The 24,014-nt window shown below is 32.0% G+C and overlaps 1 protein-coding gene across 1 annotated transcript in view; it reads left to right on the forward strand.

Moving 5' to 3' along the window:
- The window catches only part of Ccdc172 (coiled-coil domain containing 172), a 69,425-nt gene extending 45,914 nt beyond the window's left edge, over positions 1–23,511 (forward strand). Inside the window, exons 5-8 of the mRNA XM_047552004.1 lie at positions 9,175–9,276; positions 9,618–9,720; positions 22,370–22,457; positions 23,476–23,511. Coding sequence (XP_047407960.1) covers positions 9,175–9,276; positions 9,618–9,720; positions 22,370–22,457; positions 23,476–23,511 — 329 coding nt within the window. The remainder of the gene's footprint in view (positions 1–9,174; positions 9,277–9,617; positions 9,721–22,369; positions 22,458–23,475) is intronic.
- Positions 23,512–24,014: the final 503 nt, after the last annotated feature.

Here is a 24,014-nt window from a genome sequence, read left to right on the forward strand (position 1 = left end):
GTATTCTTTATCTTTCTGGATTTCTTTGTTCCTATTGATTTACATGATTTTTTATAAGATAGGGAAATTAGCCATCTGTTATATGTATTATAAATACAGTTTTTAATTTTATTGTTTATCTTTAACTTTACTCATTGTGTGTATTGAGCTATATTGTGTACCAAAATGATTAAAGAAGACTGCCTGTTTTCCTATATGATTTTCTTATACCATTATTAATCTGAGTATCATCAATAATTTTAGTCCAATGCATATTACATTTTAAAATCTAATTTCATTGATACTAATTTCATTGATACTTTGGGACAATTTTAAATATCAGTGATGATACTAGATATCTTTCCTTGTTCCTGACTTGTATGGAAATGTGTCCAGAGTTGTGTTATTAATTATGGTGTCAGATTGAAAATCTCTTTCTTTTCCCTCTCATTCTCCCTCTCCTTCCTTCTTCACTCCTCTTTCCCCAACCCCACCATTCTGGGTACTGACATGCTTTTCTTACTTCATTAACATCATCAATTTTATCAATAAATAAAGTTATTTATTTATTAGTCTTCTAGGAGACCAATGAAATCTATTTGATACTGTTTTAAGATTTTTACATCAGTGTTTTTAATAGAGATTAATCTTTCTTGGGTGTGCATGTTATATTGACTTCACAAAAGGAATGTGAAAGCTTTCTCTAGTTGGAAAAATGTAAATACTAGGAGTTTCATTTCCTTCAAAGTTTGAAGGAATTCACCTGTGAAACTGTTTCTGGTGCCTTTTCTCTTTGGTAGCAGAGGTAGTGAGAGGAGTTGTTCAACTTTGAGCCATTTCTTCCCTGGGCATTGGAGTGTCCATTTTTCTTCTTTCCTGTTTGCTCTTCCATTCTCCCTCCTAATTTGTGCCACCACATCTGTTATTTCTGACACTTGAATTCTTCCTTTCTTCTTTCTTCCGTTGGTTTCTTTCTCTGACCTTTTCCACTGAGACTTTAGCCCTTAACTGTGATTAGTCAGCCAGTTACACTGGGTTTTAAATCTCCATTTTTAACCCTTCAGAGCTGTTTTTATATTTTTTACTACTCAAGAGTGTTTTTTTTCCATAACCAGACATCTTTCTCTATTCACTTCATTTTTTTTTTTTTTTTTTGGGTGCCAGGGATTGAACTCAGGGGTGCTCAACCACTGAGCTACATCCCCAGCCTTATTTTTTATTTTATTTAGAGGCAGGATCTCACTGAGTTGCTTAGTGCCTCACTTTTGCTGAAGCTGACTTTGAACTTGAGATTCTCCTGCTTTGGCCTCTGACCCGCTGGGTTACAGGTATGTATCACTGTGCCTGGCTGATTCACTATTTTTTAACTCCAGAGTTGAAGTCTGTACTCACACATTAAGATGACCAAATATTACCATTTTAAAACATTTTATTTAAAATATATTAATTTTAATGTCATATATATTTTAAAATTTATGATTTTAATATATATTTTAAAATGTATTATTAATACTGTACTATTATACTGAGCCTCTTAAGATGCTGTTTAAAATATCATGATAAACACAATTCCTCAACGTGTTTTACCATGCCCACACATCCCGGTATCTCTCCACCTACCAGCCTCAGCTAGCATTCTTTACTCTTTATGCTAGAGGTACACTGACGTCTTGTTTTCCAGATCATGTCATGCCTCCTCCTGCCTCAGGAACTTTGAATGTGCTCTGTTTGGAAGCCTTCCTTATCTTTTATCTAGTTAACTCAGTCATTCTTCTGATCTCATAACGAACATTCCTTCCTCAGAAAATTCTTTGCTATTTCCCCCTTCAAGTTCCATATGTTATGTCAGTTCCTCTGATTACATGCTCTCATAGGTCTCTTTTTCTTCAGAGCAATGTAATTATATACTTGTATGCTTATTAATGTCACCAAAGTGTTAACTGCCACAGGGATAGGAAATACATTTTGCTCACAACTGTATTTCCGAAAATTGCTTAGTACACTCATTTTTTTTTCAATATTTGTTGTGTGCTTTTTGTATATGTAGCACTGTTAAAGTCATCAATGTTACTGCAGTGACCAAAAAAAGAGAGAAAAAATCTCTGCCCTCATGGAGGCTACATTCAAGTAGTGGAGACAGGAAGGAAGAAGGAAGGGAAGGAGGAAAGTAAGGATGGATGAGGGTAAGGAGAAAAGTGAAGGAAGATGAATTGATAGATTAGGGCTGCTGTTGGAGACGATGTGTAGTACAGCTGCAGATGCCCAGGGAGGGCCCTTCTGGTCAAATGAGTTTTGAATGACACCTGAAAGAGATAAGGAAAGGAGCCAAATGAGCACCTGGGGAAAGAGCACTTCACAGATAGGGGACAGCTAATGCAAAGCCCCTAAGAGTAGGTTCTACTAAATCTGTTTTAGAGTAAAAGAGAAAAGAAAAGCCTGAAATCTTCAGAGTAAAAGAAGGGTCATGAGGTCAGAAAGGTGACAGGATAACTTAAAAACTCGTGGGCTATTCTGATGACTTTCACTTTTGCTAGAGTGAGGTTAGAAGCAACTGGAGGATTTGAGCAAAGTATTGAAAAGTCTCACATTTTAACAGGTTACTCTGACAGCTATTGAGAGCTCATAGGCGGTAGAAGCAGAAACAGGGAAACCTAGGAGAAAATGTCAGTAATCCAGATGAGAGATGATGTTAGCTTGAGTAAGGGACATAGCAATAGAAATTGCAAGAGGTATTCAGATTTGGGATATATTTTGAAGAGAGATGAGCAGGATTTCATGATGAACTGGATATGGGATGTGAAGTAGAGGTGTTAAGGTTGATCCAAAGTTATTGGCCTAGCTGGGGATAGAGCTCAGCTGGTAGGGTGCTTGCCTCATAAGCACAAGGCCCTGGGTTCAATCCTCAGCACTGCAAAAACAAACAAACAAAGTTATTGGCCTGAGCAATTAGAGATCTAGAAAAATTGGCATTCAATATATACTTGTGAAATTATTAAATGTTTATTCATTTTTTTACATCTGGTAATTCATATATGAAAGGTTTCATTGCTTTTGACTTCAAAATAATAACATAATGATTGTTGTAATATTTTTCTCAAAATGTTCCTCTTACTTTTCCCAGTTGTTAAATCAGTTTTTCTTGGATGTGAGGTAAGTTGTGTATTTCACTTCTTCTTTGTTTGGTAATGTCTATTAATGGTTTGCAATGAGAAAGACAACTCACACTAAAAAATGGGAATGAATTTTAATATTTTTCAGAACCTAGCTATTAATTAGAATGGAATTTTAAGGCATGGAAGAAATTAAAAGTTATCACCACATCAATTATACCTCAGTGAAGCTATAAATAATAAGAATAAGAATAAGGCAGTGGAAAGATGGAAAAGTTATCACTACAAACACAGTGTTTATTCTTTCAGTTCTATAAGCTTCATTAGGAAATGGCACATTTGTTTTATTTTTTCTTTCAAGAATCAGTCTTCAACTAGTTAGCCTAGGGAATCAGGAATAAAACAAAATAATATATCCTGTTTCAGAAATATTTAAATCCAAAGTTTCTCTATCATTCTTGCCTGAGTTTTACAAACATATTTTATCATAGGATGTCTGATAAATTAATAATGAAAATTAAAACTTTTATCTCTTTAAGATCATATTAATGGTATCCTGGGTCATATCTCTTAATTATTAGCATGTGGTTATATTTATGTTTTTAAGTTTTCATTTATTGAAGTATCAAAAGAACAAATATGAATCTTATTAATTTCATTTTTCTAGAACTGTCCACTTAATTACTTGCATTAATAGGCAAAAGTGTGAATAATCAAAGAGGTTTCAGGACAATTATCTGACTTATTTTAATTCAGTTCAACATACTTTCATGAACACCTGCTATGTGCTATATGCTCTCTATATACTATGCCAGGCATTATACAAGAATTGGCATTTAAAGATAAATGAGGGATAGTTATTGTTTTCAGGAAGATTAAGTCTAAAGCAACAGAGAGGTAAAGAGGATAATTTAAGTATCATGTAGTTGGCGTCCACTTACTTATGATCAGAAAGGAGTCATTTTATGAACTTTTCCCTTTTACCATAAACATCTAGAAAACTGGAGAAAATATTGTGGAAAACTCTTTCAGATATTAATATCTGTATATTATTAATATTCAGATATTAACAATGTGGACCTTTGATCCCTGAGAGAGGAAAAACAAATGAAGTAAGGCCTATGATTATTCCAGCTTTCTACCTAGATCCAGTTTTTGTACAGTAGTTCTGGGAGGAGGAATTTAAGGCATGAAAAGTGATCTAACTAAGTTGAAGACACAAAGACTGGAGGTCAAGGAGGTCAAGTCAGCTAGAACATTCAAGACAATGTACTTGAGAAGGCAGGTCCACATAGAAAAAGCTCCAGAAATTTGTATAGAGTCTATTGTATGGAGTCCCCTTGAGTCTTTGTTTATACATGAACTTGTGCATACATAGGGGAAAAATATTAGACTGAGTCCAGGAAAACTACCAGGGAGTGATAATGTGAATAATTCTAAGAGCTCACATGAAATGATAAAATATTTATGTTCCATCTTATCTAATAGAAATACTTCATTAACAGAAGAATCCTATCTTAACAGTGGGATTAAATTTACCTAGATTAAATGCTCTTATAGACTCACACTATAAAAGTATTGTGAACAAGTGTGAACCTCATTCATAAACAACTGAACTACTAAAACAAACATCAACATGATCTAGAGGAAGACAGCAAAGCTCAAAAATTCAATAAAATTGTAAACACAATGTCAAAAATATCTAGCTATGTGAAGAAGCAACAAATTAGAACTTAGAGCAAGGAGGAAATTGAGTCAATAGAAATATACTCAGAAATGACAGATATGACAGCAATTAGAAGATCAAGAATTTAAAATTTCTCTAACAAACATTATAAGTATCTTCAAGGACATGATCATAATGAGTAATTAAGTAGAAGAAGATATAAAAAATAGAGAAAAAGCTTGTGACAAGATCCAATATCCTTTAATGATAAAAACAACCCGGATAGAAGGGATTTTCTTCAACCTGATATAGGACATCTATGAAAAAACATATCAAATGTCATTCTTAATGGTGAAAGAATGGAAGTTTCCCACCTAAGATTAGGAATAAGAAAAGAATATCCAGTCTTACCATTTCTAATTAACACTGTATTCTAGGGTAATTCAGCAAGAAAAGAAACAACAGATATCCAGATTTGAAAAGATTTAAAAACATCTATATTCAAAGACACACAATCTTGTGTATATAAAATCCTAAGGAATCTAAGGAAAAATGATAGAACTAATAAGTTCAGAAAAGTTGCAGGATGTAAGGTCCATATATAAAATAATCATATTTCTATATGTTAGCAAATAATTTGTAAGTGGATTTCGGAAAATTCTATTTATAAGTGCATCAAAAAATAAATTTCATAAAAGCACAAGAAACTGCAAAAACATTGTTTAAAAAAATTAAAGAACTAAGCAAACAAATAGAAATCCTGTGCTTGTGGATTGTAACACAATATTATTTGGCAATACTCCCAAAAGTGATGTAAAGATTCACTGCTACTCACATCAAAATCCCAGCTAGATGTTAGCTAAAAATTGACCAAATGACTCTAAAATTCATTTGAAAATATAAATCAATTTGTTTTTTAATATATTTTTATTCTAATTAGTTGTACATGACAGTAGAATACATTTTGACACATCACACATAAATGGAGTATAACTTCTCATTTGTCTGGTTGTACATGATGTAGAATTACACAGGTCATGTAACCATATATGCACATGGAGTACGAATGTCTGATTCATTCTACTATCATTCTTACACCCATGCTCCCTCCCCTCGTTTCACTCCCTTCTGTCTAGTCCAAAATACTTCTATTCTCCCCCTGCCTTATTGTGAATTAGCATCTGCATGTCAGAGAAAACCTTTGGCGTTTGGTTCTTTGGGATTGGCTTATTTAACTTAGCATAATATTCTTCATTTCCATCCATTTACCAGCAACTGCCATTACTTCATTCTTCTTTAAGGCTGAGTAATATTCCATTGTGTATATATAATCACTGTTTATCCATTCATCTGTTGAAGGACATCTAGTTTGGTTCCATAGTTTAGTTATTGTGAATTGAGCTGCTGTAAACATTGATGTGACTGTATCACTGTAGAATTCTGATTTTAAGTCCTTTGGGTAACCTAGGAGTGGGATGACTGGGTTAAATAGTGGTTTCATTCCAAGTTATCTGAGGAATCTCCATACTGCTTTTCATAGTGGTTGTACTAATTTGCAGTCCCACCAGCAATGTATAAGGGTACCTTTTCCCCTCCATCCTCACCAACATTTATTGTTGCTTATATTCTTGGTAATTGCCATTCTGACTGGAGTGAGATGAGATCCCACTGTAGTTTTGATTTGCATTTCTCTAATTGCTAGAGATCAGTTTGGTTTTGAAAAGGATACCAAGATAATTCAAATAGTCTTTTAAAATATTAACACTGGAATAACTAGATATCCACATTCAAAAATGCATGTGCATGTCAGCCTCATGATATACATAAAAATTAACTCAAGATGGATCAAAAAGACCTAAATTATGTTAGAGCTAGAAATATAAAACTGTTTTTCAATGCTGAGAACTGAGAAAACACAAAACTCTTAAAGAAAAATATAGGTATAGATCTTCATTCATTAGGAAATGAATTTTAAAGAATGAATTAGTTGTAGGAGTAAAGGGAGGTAGGGGATTTTAGGTAGAAGAAATAATATTAGTAATAGTGAGAAAACTTGTGTATTGAGTACTATGAAATATCATTTGAAATTTAATTTAGTAGGGAATTTTTGTTTTTAGATATGAATAAGCAATCAAAGAGTATATAAATTGGATTTCACCAAAATTAAAAATACTTGTGCTTCAAAGAATACTATCAAGAAAGTATTTGATAAGGGACTCACATTCAGAATATAACTCTTACAAATCAACAATAAAGACAACCCAACTTAAAAATGAACAAAGATCTTAGAAGACATTTATCCAAAAGATAGAGAAAAAGCCACATGAAAAAATGCTCAATGTCATTAACCATTGGGGAAATGCAAATCAGAACCACAATGAAATACCACTAGAGTGGCTTTAATACACATGGACAATAATAGTGTTGGTGAGGATACAAAGAAATTGGAAACTTCATGCATTGCTGGTAGGAATGCAAAATTATGCAACACTTTTAAAAAACGTATAGCTGTTTCTCAAAATATAAACCTAGAGTTATCATATGACTTAGCAACTCTACTCCTGGGGTAGTTAAGAGAATTGAAAACAAAAGTCCACACATGAATGTTCATAGCAGCATTATTCACAGTAACCTAAAAGTGTAAGCAACTTAAAAGTCTATCTAATGATCAGTACAAAAATAAAATGTTTTATCTATATAGTAGTTTCATTCAGGCATGAAAAGGAATAACACACTCATACATGCTACAACATTGATGGTCCTTGAAATCATTGTAATAGTGAAAGAGGCCATACATGAGAGGCCACATATTGTATGATTCCATTTTTGTGAAATGTCCAGAATTGGCAAATCCATATTCATAGAAAGTAAGTTATAGTTACCTAGAGCTGGGGGAACTGGTGGAAATTGGCAGTGACAACTGACAGGAATGGAATGGTAAGAAGTTCCAAACTGACGTTATAGATGCAGAAATATGCAAATATAGTAAATCCTGCTAAATTATATACTATAAAGGGTTAATTATGTGGTGGGTGAATTATATCTCAATAAAAATTGTTTTGCAGAAACAATCAAAGGAGCTATAGGGGTTAGAAAATACAATAGCTGATAGTAACAATTGCCTAGAAGAGATTAACAAGATCAGAGAATGCAGAAACACAGAGGGAAACAAGACTTCAAAAACCTAAAAAGCTCCCCAGATACCTGTGGGATAAAATCAAGCAGACTAACTGGAGTCCCAGAAGTCATGGCAGAAAAGTTAAAATGTTTGAAAGATTAGATGAGTTTTAAAGGACAAATCGGAGTTTGTTGTGAGAATAAAGAGAGGCAGGGGATTTTAAGAAGAAATAATATTAGTAATGTTGAATAAGCTTGTAGTAAGGGAGGGTTGGGAGGGAAGAATAGAAGTTCATTGGATTAGTCAAATGGGAATGAAGGAAGGGAGGAGGGATGGGAATAGGAAAGGCAGCAGAATAAATTGGACATAACTTTCTGATGCTTATATATGAATACATGACCAGTGTAACTCCACATCATGTACAACCACAAGAATAGAATCTTAATTAGAATAAGTTATACTCCATGTATGTATAATATGTCAAAATACATTCTACTGTCATGTGTATCTAAAAAGAAAAAGAAAAAACTTGTAGTCATGTAGTATTATTAATGTTATTTTATTTTATTTTTATAGACTCTTTAATGTCAACAGACCTTTATTTTGTTCATTTATTTATATGTGGTGCTGAGAATTGAACCCAGTGCCTCACACATGCTAGGCAAGTGCTCCACCACTGAGCCACAACCTCAGCCCTTAAATGTTATTTTAAACATGATTTAGTTATGAAGGATAGTTTTCTTACAATCTTATGAGGAAGTTTATTATATTAGTGATATTACATGTTTTGCAGTTTTTGGTAACCTAACCATCTAATTTATCCTTTTGTATCCAGTTGGTGATTAATGAGTGCTGTTTAGTTTATTAAAGACAGTTTGTAGGTAGTAAGTGTTAGTCTTTTGGGGCTTAAAATTGATCAAATGGTACTTAAATTGTTCTTACATGAGAAAAAGTCAATAATACATGTTAAAAGGCTAAGTCTAAATACTTCAAAAATGGGTGATGTTTGCCCATTTGTTTCTAGACATTTTAGAAATTTGGGGTTTGTATTTCTTTGAAGAATGCCATTGGCATTTTGATAGGGATTTCATCAAATCTGTATATTTCTTTGGATATTGTGAACATTTTAAGAGTGTTAATTCTGATTCCTATACATGGTATATCTGTTCAGTTGTGTCTTCTTCGATTTCTTTCCTTCTTCAGTTTCTTTCATAAATGTTTTATAGCTTTCAGTGTACAAATCTTGTACCTCCTTGATTTTATTTCTAAATATTTTTGGATGTTACTGTTTTTGTTTCTAGAAATGAAGTCAATGGAACATGATAGTGGCCAGTTAAATGAACTTCAAAAACAAAAGAGTGAATTGACACAAGAATTGTTTATTATCCAGAGAAAACATAAAGGTATTACTTTCATGAGTTAGTTTATTTTGCTTACAAAATAGTTATATGCACATAATTGGGTTGTATCTTTCAAAATGCAATGGGATATTGTGCTAGTATTTTTATTGGCATAAAAAAGAAATAGAGACAACACTGAATCAATCAGGATTAGAACTGGTATTAACGTCATGCTTTTTGTAAAGATCTTTTTTGTGCCTTTAATTGCTATATTAAAGTAGAAAATAAAAATCAGTACATATATTTGATATGCAGCACAATTAAACTATTTCGTAAAAGTGAGTAAAGATGACCTTTATGTTTAATTTTTTTAAAATATTGTAAAACTTTTCATAATTGTTTAGTTCTTGAAGATGAAAAGAATGAAGCCATTCGTACAACTGAATACCTAGAGGCAGAAAAGATAAAAATTAAAGAAAAGCCTCAAAATGATGCTGAATGCTTAAGGTGAGAATTGTCTATTATACTTTGGTATAAAATCTGGTAATTTTAAAAGTTAAATAAACTTCAGCAAAATGTTTAGTGCATATGTATTTTTTAACAAAGTTCCAGATAAAGACATTATTTCCTTATTTGTGTGTTCTGAAACTTGCTGGAAAGTACACACTTCACTGGCTAGAAAGTGCTACACATAAGTTCATAATGCATTAGATTGATAATAGGGATGTCAGTTTTTTCTTTACTTCTATCTCACGGAATGTTATTCAGATCCCCAAAGGTAAGAGAACTCTCTTTTCTATTATTCCTATTTCAGGCGGAGACACTGAAATTATATCTTTCTAGATTTCAGTAGGTAGAGAATCAGAATCTCCTTTTTTACTTGAAATTTGTTACTCTGATTTGGTTCCCAAAGAATGAAAATGGTTTTCTGTGTGTAATATATAGGTGCTTTTAATGTATTTGAATAATGGAATAATGGCTGATGGTCTAACTTATATAGTCATAAACATAAGGAGAAAAGACTTCAAGTTTTTTATTTGACTATTTTTATCGATAATTCAGAGTTATATTTGCTGGCTTCTAATCTTTAAAATTCCTGTACTTTCTAGGCTTAAATAAGAAATGAAACCTCATTACTAAATCTATGAAGAAGCAAATGAAGCCTTTTTTCACATAAATCATAGAGGAAATATGTCCACTAGAGCTGAACAAATGCTTCATATTAGCAGTGTATTGCCTTTGGCCATAATTTTAGTAGATTGTGAGAAAATATTTGCAATTTAATTTTATGTTAAGTTTTATAGCATAAAATATCAACCTCTTGGGTGATATGTATAATACAGAATGAATTTCTGTAATGACAATCTGCTCATTGATTTCTTTATACTTTTAAAAATGGTAGTACCCACTGGTATCATTATACTTAGTAGTGAGAGCTTCCAATATGTACTCCACTTTTGTGGGTTTATCACTCAGTCATGAAGTTTTCCCTGAGTTAAAATTAAATACACAAAGTCTGTTAGAAAATGCCTTCTCCTACAGAAATGATGACAGAGGAAGCAGGGATAGAAGGAAACATCAGTTCATATACCTAGTCCAGTTTAGCAGTTATTAGTGAAATGCCAATATTTATCAATTCCCACTTTAAATTCTTTGATCTCTGTACTTAGTTTCCCTACTAATACGTTTTGTAAAAGTTTTCTCAAGTGAAAACTTTACCATATGAAGAGTAAAAGCAAGCATGAATGTAAATATTTTAGTAGAAAGGACCATCAATCTGACAATTAGTGCAATAACACTTGTGTTGAAGGTGAAATAATTATCCCTAATTGGGATGTTATTATAATTAAATTTCTACTTTTTTGAATCTTAACCAGTAAGAAAGCAATTACAAAAGAACACTTCAATATTGGTTCATCTCTGTGAGCTTATTATTTCCTCAGTTGTCCACTTCTTATCCATAATTGCTCTTTCCTCAGTTTCAGTTACCCTTGGTAAACTGTGGTATAGAAATACTAACATTTGTCTTGATTCTTTCAAGAGGAAGAGACCACATTCAGATAATTTTTATTAGAACATATTGTTATAATTAGTCTATTTAATTATTAGTTATTGTTGTTAATCTCATACCATACCTAGTTTATTAATTAAACTTTATCAGGTGTTATGTATAGTTATGTATGTATAGGAAAAAACATAATACAAATTTTAGTTTCCCCACAGTTAAGGGGAGACTACTGCACTATGTATTCCCTGTACATACATACCTACCTATAAAGTTGAATTATAATTTAGGTATAGTTTGGAAAGGTAAACCAGGTAATGTAGAGTCCAGTCTCTTCCTTTTCCTGTCATTTTGGAGGTGGGCCTACCTCAGACAATTGTATTCCACTGCTAGTCTACCCAGTAGGTTTTAGAGTGGTTTTAGAGTGAAGGCTTGTGGAGTCCAGTGCTACCAATAATGTTGTGAGTCATTAGTCTAATTTTGGGGTTCCGTTATGGAAAACCCTGGTCTGCAGATCTTAGCTGCATTCTCTAGGTTCTGCTGTATCAGTATTAAATGAGATGTTTTAGCCTCTTTTTTTTCTTTATTTTTTGATTGACCAGATGTGAGGCAGAAAAGAAAAGTGTTAAATGTTGGGCCCCATCCAATTCCTAGAACCTAGTATTTTTTATTATCATTCAATACCAGGATTACCAATATACAGTTCTAGATTGTGATTTTTTAATGTACTCCAAATACTAACATAGTGGACAATTAAAAATGTCAGGCATTTTCTTTACCCATAAGACTTCTTTCTAGAGTGATTTTATATTTTGTGTATTCAACATTTGTGCTTGTTAAATACAACAGAAAACATGTTTCAGAAATTAATATGTGAGGTCAACAGTATGAGATTTTCATTCTGAACACTTAAAAGATGCTGTGATTTTGTGAAGAGCTTATTTGCAATGGAAACTGCACAAAAATTAATCTACATCTGCTTCTGAGAGACTCTAAATGCATTTATGGGTAGCACTAAAGCAGTGCTGTTGCCTTTTTAGTGAAAAAGTCATCCAGTTAAGTTGTCATAGAGGTCACATTGATGGTTCTTAGTTTTATAAGAAAGCTTAAATATATCATGGTTATTAAAACACCATCAACCTCTCTACAAGATACACTGATAAACATGTATATATACATATGCATTTATTTATTTTTTTATTTTACAAGTAATGTGTGTGTATACACACACATTGTGAGAGTAGGCTATGCTAATTGAATAAAAAATTCAAACAGTACCAAGATGTAAAATATCAGTCTCCCTTCTCCCTTACTCTAATGCATGAAGTCTGATCATTGTTAAACATTTGCTATGTGTCTGTCAGGGTTTATGTGTTTCCTTGAATGCGCACAGGCACATATATGCATGTATATTCCAGAAAACATGGGATCATAGGATCATACTGACTGGATTGTGTTTGCTTTCTTGCTAAGCAAAATATTATAGACATTTTCCACATTAGTTTGTACTAATTAACTTCATCTTTAAATGTCATTGTATGGAGATGCTATTCTTAACCATTCTCCCATGAATGGATATACAAGACAGTTTCTAAATATTTATAGTTAGACATGTTTCTATAAATGTATCCTTAAATGCTTACAGGGGAGTTTCTGTGATACTCTGATAAACATTTGGTAGAGTAATAGGAATTGTTACTACATTTAGAAAGTTGTCCACATTTATTTTGCTCTTTGTTTTCAACAAGAATTAACTCAAAGTGGACAGGCGTAATAAAACCTCAGCTCTGAAGTTTCTGAAAAATGCTAGTCAAGTAATTATATGTCTGTGCCCAACCCATATTATCTCTCTTTTTTAAACATTTATAAAATATGAAAATCCTCATTTAATTCCAGGATCATTGTTAGCTATATATTTTGTTGATTATTTCTGTTGACTCTGCACTTTTTCTGGCAGAACTTCATCATTTATTTACTAACAGATGTGTCTCCACAGCATTGATTATGTAGCCTTCAAGCTAATAGAGATTCCTTGTTTTGTGAATTCTTGGCATATACTATAGTTAATTAAGGCTTCCTAAGTAAATACAGGGGAAATTTGATGGTAGTGTCAATTGATTTTTTTAAAAAGTTATAGTCTAATATAAATGTGCCTATTCATCCCCTAAATTTTGAAATAATTTTGAATATTACACAAGCAATATACAGTATTACAGTGATCACTTTCTAAATTGATTGGTATCTTTCATATCAGCACATAGGTTGGTTTGTTTTTTCATTTTCATGCTTCTCTTTATGAACATATCCCTTTTGGTGTGCAGGTGGGAAGATGACAAAAAATATCTGGTAAAAACAGTTACCTAATCTAGGCAACCCAGAGTGTGGAGGGAAGGAAATGCTGGCGAGACCCCTCCTCTTCCTGCTCTTTCCCACCAAGATTCCTCTGCCTATGAAGTTTCTTGCCTGTATGGTTGTTGCCTGGACTAAGGAAAGCATAATTAGAAAATCAATAATTCTACTTTCACACAATCAACTTTCAAACTCATTTTCAGAAGTAAATTGTATATGGAAGAAGGCCACTCTATATTACTTTTTTGAAAAGTAATTTTGTGTTCAAATGGCACCAACATAATTTTAAATATGAGTTAATCTAGAGAAATAATTTTTAAAAAGTCAAGCCATGGAAAACTTAGTGGAAAATAGAGAAGAGTACTTATTAAACCTCCAGTATGACTAAGGAAACTAAAAAGGAAAAGTGTAACATATAAGATTTAAAATTCCATGTGTTGAAAATGTCAGCAACATGAAGTGGTAAACTGGAAAAAATTATGATGATGACAGATTATTAAATAATCAACTGATTAAAAATCCATAAGAAAACACTAAAATCAATTGTTTTTCATTCATACATTTATTCAAGAAATAGATATTAAATCTGCTTTGTGTCATACACTATGCTAGTTACTGAGGATACTCAGATGAATAAGACAACCTAATTCAGGTATACTGCTTATCAGTGAAAGGTAAATTAAAACCACTCAGTATTTTTTATGTCAAATTTTAAAATTATTTAATAATTTTGAAATTATTAAAGGACCATATTCAAAACTGGCAAAAGTATATTATAGAGATGATTCATACATTGCTGCTATTAGTATACATTATAAATATTTGGAATTCAATTTAATATATATATATATATATATATGAATTAATTATCTTTAGAATGGTTATGCCATGTGACTCAATATATGTACCTGTGAGTTCTATCCCAAGAAAATGATTCTGAGTACAGAAGAAGCTTTATGCACAGAGAATGTTCAGAGTAGCATCCTTTATGGTAGAAAAAAATAAGAACAACTGAAATACCCTTCCACAAATGAATAATTAAGTAAACTCTGGTGTAGCCACTTGGACTACTACATATTTATCTTAAAGTGGTATTAATTGACATACATAGTTTACTATGGGAAATATAGTATTAAGTAAAAGAAAAAGCTAAACGGCAAAATTGTATAATCACTATTATATGGAAATTAAGACTACAATGAAATATAAACAAATTTTAACAGCATTTGAGTTTGGGTACAAGGGCTTTGGATAAAATTTGTCCTTCCTTCTACTTGAGTTGTAGTTGATAACAGTCTAATAGCTAAAAAGAGTGTGCTGTTAGTTAAGGCTTCTTTGTAAATGTCATTGAGAGGTAACTGAAAACAATTTCGGGTGGTGCAGGAAATCATTAAAATACATGGAACATAAATTTTGCTAAATTAACTAGCAATGTGAATTCATCCTGGTCATTATTTGATGATTCAGAGAAAGGTGACAGTAACCAATGCAAACTGTTTTTAGTTATTGCGCAGGGGAATGAAGGAACTCCTTCCTGTGTTACATAGGCAATCAGTCTTTGCACTGAAGCATGATTTCTGCTTATCATTACTTTGCTTTGACTAACTGTCAATGTATTAATATTCATACTATTATCATCTAGTCTCTTTTAAAGATAGCAATAGCAATCTGTTCTTACAGATCTAAATTCTCCAGCTTGATTATATGTCAAATAGAGAAATACTTCCTATAATTTGCTCTGAATGTCCTCCTTAATTTCGAGTCTCTCATTCTATTATTAAGTAACTAAATTCAAGAGTGGTCACCACCCAGGTCTGAGGGACATACATGAAAGACTTACAGAATATGTAGTCCATCTGAATTGCAGAAGGGGAAGAGAAAGTATTGATTGGATAGAGGAAAGAAAGATCTCTGCCATTCAGTTTGAAAAATATATGTATTTAAATGAGGACTTAGGTACATTTGTAACAGCAGCATCTAGATACATTGTACCAGCCCTGTACTTAGAAATCAAATCCAGGGCCAAGAGCAAGCTAGGCATGTAGGCAAGTACTCTACTGCTGAGCTACATCCCCAGCTCGTACTGCATTTAACCTTCCACTTATTCTTTAAACATATTTATTACAAGAATTTTTATGCTTGTGTACACATCTAAAGTGAAAATTAATGACTTGTTTTTCTTAACTAAGCATTCCTTTAGGAATTCCATTTAGTATTAAATTCTAAAAATTTCAGAACATAATGAACTTCACATATATAGGGTATTGTTTCCACATCCATCTTTATTATAAATATTATGTCTTTCTTCCCTAGTGGCTCTTAAAATAATATATGTAGACTCTTATATATTTTATAAATATAATAATCCATTGAATACCTATAAACTAACTAAACCATTACTAGTAATTGGCATTAGATATGGCTCCTCCTTTATCCTAAATGCTCTTTCTTATCCCATGTATAATTAATGTCCAATATTATATTTCATCTTCTTGTGAATGTGTATAACAGGACTTGGTTCATTTTCTTTATTATATAATTTATTTAAATTTACATTATATGTTTGTATATAATACATCTGCCATAGATATATATGCATGCCCCCAAAATGTGTTTATTATATTTTGTTTTTGAGTTGTGTAAAAATGGCATTATACTGCCTAGAACTTATTCTTGGTTCAATATTGTTTCTAAGATATAGCCATGTTGGTGACAAGATAATGACAGGCTATTTTTCAAAGTAATTAAACCAAATTATACTTACATTAACACATTATAAAATTTCCCTTTGATCTCCATTTTCCTTAATACTTTATTCTCAAACATTAAGTATTGCCAATCTTGTGAATATAAGATGGTCTTTTGTAGCTTCAATCAGCATTGCTCTGACAACCTATGTGGTTAGCATTTTTTCATCTGTTTATGGCCCATGCATTTCCTTTTCTATAAAATATCTCCAAATTATTTTTCCATGATGTTGTTTGAGTGTGTGTGTGTGTGTGTGTGTGTGTGTGTGTCCATAGTCAAGGATTTATTTCAGTTCTTTGTATTCTATTCCATTGATCAGTTAGTTTATTTCTGTTCAGAACTGTCTTTCGGTTACTTAATTACTATTCGGTACTACTACTCAGTTATAACTATTTAATTATCATACTTTATGTTGAGTCAACATAAGGCATGGCACACCCATCCTTATTTTTAATCTTCACCAAGAGTGACTTGGTTATTCTCAGTCCTTTGCTTTTTAATATAAATCTCTGAATCCACTTATCATTCATAAAACTCAGTTTTTGGTCACCTTTTTTCTGGTGGAGTGTGATGTTCCAGCATCACCTATCTCAACCAGGTATTTCTGGAACCAATTACTTCTTCAAGGAGCTCTGATGTACTTGAGTTGGGAATGATATTTAGAAATTAATCAGAGTGCTAGATGTGCTTCATTGCTACCTGATGTCATTGCTTCTAAGTACTTGAAGTGGGCAGACCTAATAATATCAGGATTTAAAAATCATGAACGTATACCTATCCCCTCCAATTCAAATCCAAAATGACAGCATTTGCCTTCTTGTTCCTATATTGTATTTGTATATCTATCTTCTTAACAGTAGTCATTTAGTTATTCATTTCCTAAATTCTACAATGAAAAATTGTTTTTAAATTAGTAGCTGTCTACGCCCACTACTAAATAAGATAACTCTGTAATTCATATGGCCTTACAACCAGTGAGGGTATATAGACTAACCATTTCCATGAGTTTCTGGTTTATTCTGCCTGTATTTCTTTTGCCAAAAACAAATTGACAAATATATATTTGTATGTCTTTTCTCTTTTTCAAGAGTTAATATATATAATCCTTTATATCTTACTGTTTTTCATTTAACAACAGTACATCCTGGAATTCACTCCATATTAGTCAGAATGAGTTCATTTTTATAGCAGCATAATACTTCATTATAATGGTTGTACTACAATTTAATTAACCCATTTCATATGAATAGATATGGGAATTATTTTCCAATATTTTGTGATTACAAATAATGCTACAATCAGGAACCTTATGAATATGTTATTTTGTATTTATGTAGTGTATTACTAGATGTGGAATGACAGAGTTAGAGGGAAAATGCAAATGCAGTCTTGTTAAATATTGCCAAGTTCTCTTTCACTGAGATTGTACCATTTTCAGTTCCCTCTAGTAATGTTTGACCACATTTGTTTCCCCATAGGCTCACCAGAAGAATTTTTTTCAAGTGTTTGAAGTTTTGACACTATGATAGATAAGAAATGGTATCCCTGTATAGTATATTCATAAATCTTTATTGTCAATGAAGTTGATAATTTTTTTATACTTTTAAGGACCATTTGTATACCATTTTCTATGAACTGCCCCTTCCTTCAGCCCCTTTTCCTCCCTCCCTCCCTTCCTTCTTCCTTCTTTCCTATTGGTTCTAACCCAGACCTCCCACACGAAGTGCCAGTTCATGACATTTCCTCATTTTCATATCAGGGTATCAGGGTTTTGGTCATATTCCCCTTGGATAGAGAATCTTTACATGCTAGAGAGATTTGTCCTTTTATGTGTGATATATGTGGCAAATATTTTTTCCAGAATATATTTATTTTTTGACTTTACTTATGGTCATTTTTGCTACGTAAGTTTTTTGCTTGTTTGTTTTGAGACAGAGTCTTGTTATGTTGCCAAGGTTGGCCTTGAATTTCTAAACCACCTGCCTCAGTCTCTCTCAAGTAGCTGGGGTTGTAGGCATGTGCCACTGCGCCTGGTGATTATGAAGTTTTCTAACCCAGTTGAATTTAAAAATATTTTTATTGCATTTGTATTTTTGAACCTTGATCATAACTTATTATTTCCTTAATATGGTATTGGATGCTTTTTAGCCATTTATATAAATGAAAAAAAATTACCATTTATAATTTTTGCCTTAGTATTTATAGGGGTGTGTGTGTGTGTGTGCGTGTGTGTGCGCGTGTGTGTGTGTATGTGTATATGCGTTTTATTTATAAGGTTTAGGTATCATGTTATGCTTGCTTCAGGAAAGGAAGTTAACTTCCTTATTATTTCCTTATTATTTCCTTATTATTTCCTTATTATTATGTTTTCCTTATTATTATAGTGTAGACCAGTTTATGTCACTTGTGAATTATCTGGCGTCTAAGTTTGTTTTTGCTTTTTGTTCATAATATAGTTCTTTACAAATCTTCTCTATAGAAAAAGAAACCAAAACCTTTCCCATTCTGCTATGGTGCCTGTGTGAGGAATAGACAACTTGAAATAGTTGTAACCTTTAAAGACATGTAGGAAACAAGAAATAGAAATTAAGGGCTCTGGAGAGGCAAAAGAAAATCATTAAATCAAAAACACAAAGTCCCTTCCCATCCAAATGATAAGAGAGCTATTGATTAAAAAACCTTCCTTCATTTCTGCAGAAGTCAGTACTCTCTCACCTGCATTGCTGTTCTTAGTGTTCTCCCGCGTGAACTGGACCTTTCACTTCAGTCTGTTTCATCACCTCTGGGACCCTTTTTATTTCTCTTCCCTTCCATTTATCTGCAGCTTAATTCCCTCCTATTGGTGTAGACTTTACAGCTGGATGTAGATGTTTATTTCCTTAATTAAATGTAACTTCAAGTTTGTAATATCCTCTATTTCCTCATGGTGTATGGGTGATTTCATTTGGTTTTCTTAGTGAGAATTTTTATTTATATATTTATTTATATATTTTTAATTTAGGTGATGGTTGCCATCTTATGAGAACCTAGACTCCTACCAGTGTCTTTCTTTTCTCTCTTCTTTTTTTAAGACAAGTTTATTGAAGTACAATTTACATAAAGTGAAATTCACCATTTTTAGTATACAGATTTGTGGGTTGAAAAACACATTCAGTCAAGTAACCACCACCACAATCAAGATACTTTCATTATCCCCAAATTGTTTCCTCTTGACTATTGATAATCAGTGTAGTCAATGCCTAGTCATAGGTCTTATTTTCTTTTCCTGGTTTTACTTTTTTCCATTATGTCATGTAAGTGGAATAAAATGCTGTGTAATCTCTAAGGTCTGGCTATTAAATTTGATATAATGCATTTGAGATTCATCCATACTGTTCCATATGCCAGAGATAATGGCAGAGAATTTTACAAAAATAATGAAATACTTTGAAGCATGAATGCATGGAGCTCAGAGAGCACCAAGCAGCATTAAAAAAAAAAAAAGGCAAACGTATATGCACCATATTCAAACCTCTGAAAAAACAAATATAAAGAGAAAATCATGAAGAAAAACACAAAGACACATTACATACAAAGGAATAATGGTAAGAATTTGAGTGTACTAGGCATTAGAAGTCATACAAATCAGAAGACAAATAGATGGCATTTTAAAGTAAGAGCTGTCAACTCAGAATTCTCAGTGAAAATATCATTCAGAAATGAAGGCAAATTAAGACATTTTTAGACAAACATGAATCGATTAAATTCCTTGCCAATAGACTACACTATAAAAACAAAGATTAGCAAGATTTTTAGGAAGAAGGAATTTGATACCAAATGGAAATTTGGAGCTACATGAAGAAATAAAAGAGTTTCAGAAATGGATGAAGACAAATATATGAAGACCCTTTTTCATTTTAATTAATGTAAGAGATAAATGACCAAAGTAAAAATAGTAGCCATGCATTTTAGGTTTGTATATATATATAAAAAGAGAAATGTAAGATGATAAAAGAACAAAACCATGTGAGGGAGAAATTAGAAACAAACTGATATAATGTTTTTGTCTTGTAAGTACAGTATTATATTTGAAAGTACATAATATTAAAATGAAGATGCAAGCATCATTGAAATTTAAAATTGATTGAAATAAGTCAATAGAGAAGATAAAAATGCAATCATAAAATAATCTCAAACTAGGCAACAAGATAGGGGAAAAAAGCAAAGAACAATGGAATAAATAGGAAACAACTAGAAAAATACTGTATTTTAAATCCATACAAGTAACTATATTAAGTATAAATGGTTTAATTATGCCAACTAAAAGATTATCATTTTAGATAAAAGAATAAGATACACTATGTGATTTCTTTGAAAATATTCACTTTAAATGTAAAGGCACAGATATATTAAAAGTAAAAGAATGGGATGCAATATCCTATGCTAACATTCTGAAAATTCTTGTTTCTCCATGACCCTATCAAGATTTGATACTGAACATCTTTATTTTAGCTATGCTGGTGGATACTTAATATGATTTCATTATATTTCTCTGATCACTAATGAAGTTGAACACCATTGCATATTTTTATTAACCATTGGATATTGAAAAACTATTAAAAGTTTGGTTTTGTTGTTTTGTGCCCATTTTCCATTTTGTGCCCATTTTCTGTCTTTTTCCTTCTAGATTTATAGTTGTTTATGTATTATGGAGATAACCTATAATATTCTTGTTTCTGCTGACTTATACTGAACTTCCTAGTTGTGTGCTTGGTGATGTTTGATTGTAAACTCAATTGTTTGTACTCTGTGGAAAGCCTGTGGGTCAAAATATAAGGTTTCCTTCAGAGGACTTTCTTTTGCTGTTTCTGGAATCTAGGGGATACCACTGGTCTGAAACCCTTTTGCCTTCACCTTGAAGATCAGAACTCAGCAAAGGTTCAGGCTGGTTGACACTTTTCACCTGGCAATGTCACTTTAAGTATATGCCCTCAGGGTAGCTTCGTACTCCCAGTTTCAGGTCTCTACCTCTGCAGTCATAGCTCCTGGCTTTTGATTATGTTTTTCTTTTTAGAAGAAATTTAGTCCTAATGGAAGACGGTTTCTTCACTATTTTCCATATTAAACCCAGCCATAAAGTAATTTCTTAAAAATTCAAATTATTTTAAATATTAAAAATTTAATTGGAGGAAAAGTATTAATGTTGCATTCTCACTCTCAAAACATTTAATTGCATGTGTATTATAAAGTATTGTTTAATTTTAGAACAAGAAAAAATGTTAGAGGGTTTTTGTTTGTTTATTGACTTGTTTGTTTTTATTTAAAAATTTTCAGGTGAGGTTCAGAAATACTAAATGATTGGAGAATATCATGCGAAGTGAAATAAGCCAATCCCAAAAAACCAAAGGCCGAATGTTTTCCCTGTTAAGTGGATGATGATATGTAATGGGGGTGGAGGGATGGCGAGTAAGAGAAGAATGGAGGAACTTTAGATTATGTAGAAGGAAATGGGGGAGAGTATGAAAAAATGGTAGAATGAGACAGATATCATTACCTTATGTACATGTATGATCACATGAATGTATGAATCTACATCATGTACAACCATAGAAATGAAATGATGTACCCTATTTGTGTACAATGAATCTAAATGCAGTCTGTAAAAATTTAAAAATGAATAAATAATTTAAAAAAGAAAGAAATACGAAGTGATTTAATCAAGCTTTGTCAGCTTGTGAGTGACCAGGACTAAAACAGAGGTTTTTCTGACATACTACTATATTTTTTCCACTGAAAAGTGTTCTTTTATTTACCATAAAGTTACTAATGATTATTATTAATTTAGCAGTTAATAAGTCTTTATTATTCATTGTACAACTTATTTACTTTATGGGAGTTTTTTCCTCAAAACTTTATACAGTCCTTACAGAATTATAGATAATTAAAATTTCTAAATTCTTTAGTATTAATTTGAAATTCTGATTTTTCAAGCTACAAACCTCCCACTGTCTAATAAAAATTATCATACAACAGTTTATTGTTCAACTAATAGAGGGAATTTTTCTTTTAAAACAGACTTAAAAAAGAATTAGAACTTTATAAGGAAGAGGACTTGGAAAGTGTTTATGAAGCCCTCCAAACAGAAATAGAGTTTCTGGAGTTGGTATGTCACTAATAGTTCAACTTCTGTTTTGCTTTAGTTTACCTTCAGGTAGGAATGGTTTTACTGAGTTATGTATCCTTGAACTAGTGTTTTGCTCCTCTGCAAAACCCGAAAAGCAGCAATGAATAAAACTAGATTCAGAACATAAATCTGTAACGTGTTTTGAGTTCCTGGAGAGTTAGATACTGCATAAAGCAAGTTATAGTCAAAGATAATATGTACAATTTCAAACTAAGTTTTTATAAATTTAAGTCTGACCTCACAGCATTTCCTTGACTGAAACTGTTCTGTTATTATAGGATTAATGCACTGAAGCAGTTTAACTTTCATAATGTGTAAAAGCTTTTTGTTTTTGATAGGTATAAATTATACTTTCATTATATTTGATCCTGAAACTTTCTTATTACAAATTTTTATGATATCAAAAACTTTGGATTCATTATTGGAAACTTATTTTCAGATTGTGTGAGAGCACTTTAAATTACTTTAACTGCTTTCTTAGGTTGTTTATAAAACGAACACAGTATTTGCCATACTCTATTTAATACAAGACATGCAAAAAGCATGTTAAAATATAGTTTTAATTTTATATATTTTGTTTCATGTTTATTTTTATAAACATTTTCTTGTTAAAAATGTTCTGATTATGTTTTGATTTATTATTTCTATAAAAACTTTCAAATAATAATCAAGAAATGCCCAGAGTTATTACTGTACTGAATGTAGATAAATTTTATGTGATTCCTTTATTAAGTATTTAAGTTGAGGCCAGGCAAGGTAGTGTACACCTGTAATCCCAGCTGCTTGGGAGGCTGAGCCAGGAGAATCACCTGAACAACTTAGTGAGCCCATGTCTCAAAACAAACAAGAAAAAATGAAAGGGCTAGGGATGTAGCTCAGCAGTAAGGTGCTTGCCTAGCATGTGCAAGATGCTGTGTTCAATCTGTAGCAACACACACACACACACACAAATAATTTAGTTTTCATTAGGACTATTTATCATATGTTTGCTTTTCAGACATTGGCACAGAAAGATATTCAAGAAAATAAATAACTTTTCAAGAGTCAATGATCCATCTGAACTTGACCAAAGCATCTTAGAATCAAATTGTTGTGATGGATGCATCAGTGGTACCCATTGTAGCAGATTCTTATGCAAAATATGAGGTCCAAAATATTTATTTGTTGGTATCTAAGAGGATGAGTTTATTGGCACATCAAAATTATATTTTTGTCTTGTCATTCACTCAAACTTGAAGGGTTCTTATGTGGTATGCTTTTGTTTTTAAAGGAAGAGGAAAAAAGTAGATATTGTGTTCCCAGGCTTTGTACAGTCCTCTGATCTTTAAGCTGATCTGTCCTTTCTGATCTATACTTTTCATTCTTTATTGTTGCTTACCTCAGGTTCAGTCAGATATGTAGGAAGGAAGAAGTGCTCAGATTATTGACTCAATTTTGTTGGTGCCATTTCCACCAACAGAGGTGCTTACTTTCATTTTAATCCTTTTCCAGTTGTAAGATGTCCACTGACAGAGGTCCTCTGAGGCCTTTCATCTG

The sequence above is a fragment of the Sciurus carolinensis genome, chromosome 5 (assembly GCF_902686445.1).
Source record: "Sciurus carolinensis chromosome 5, mSciCar1.2, whole genome shotgun sequence".
NCBI lineage: Eukaryota > Metazoa > Chordata > Mammalia > Rodentia > Sciuridae > Sciurus > Sciurus carolinensis.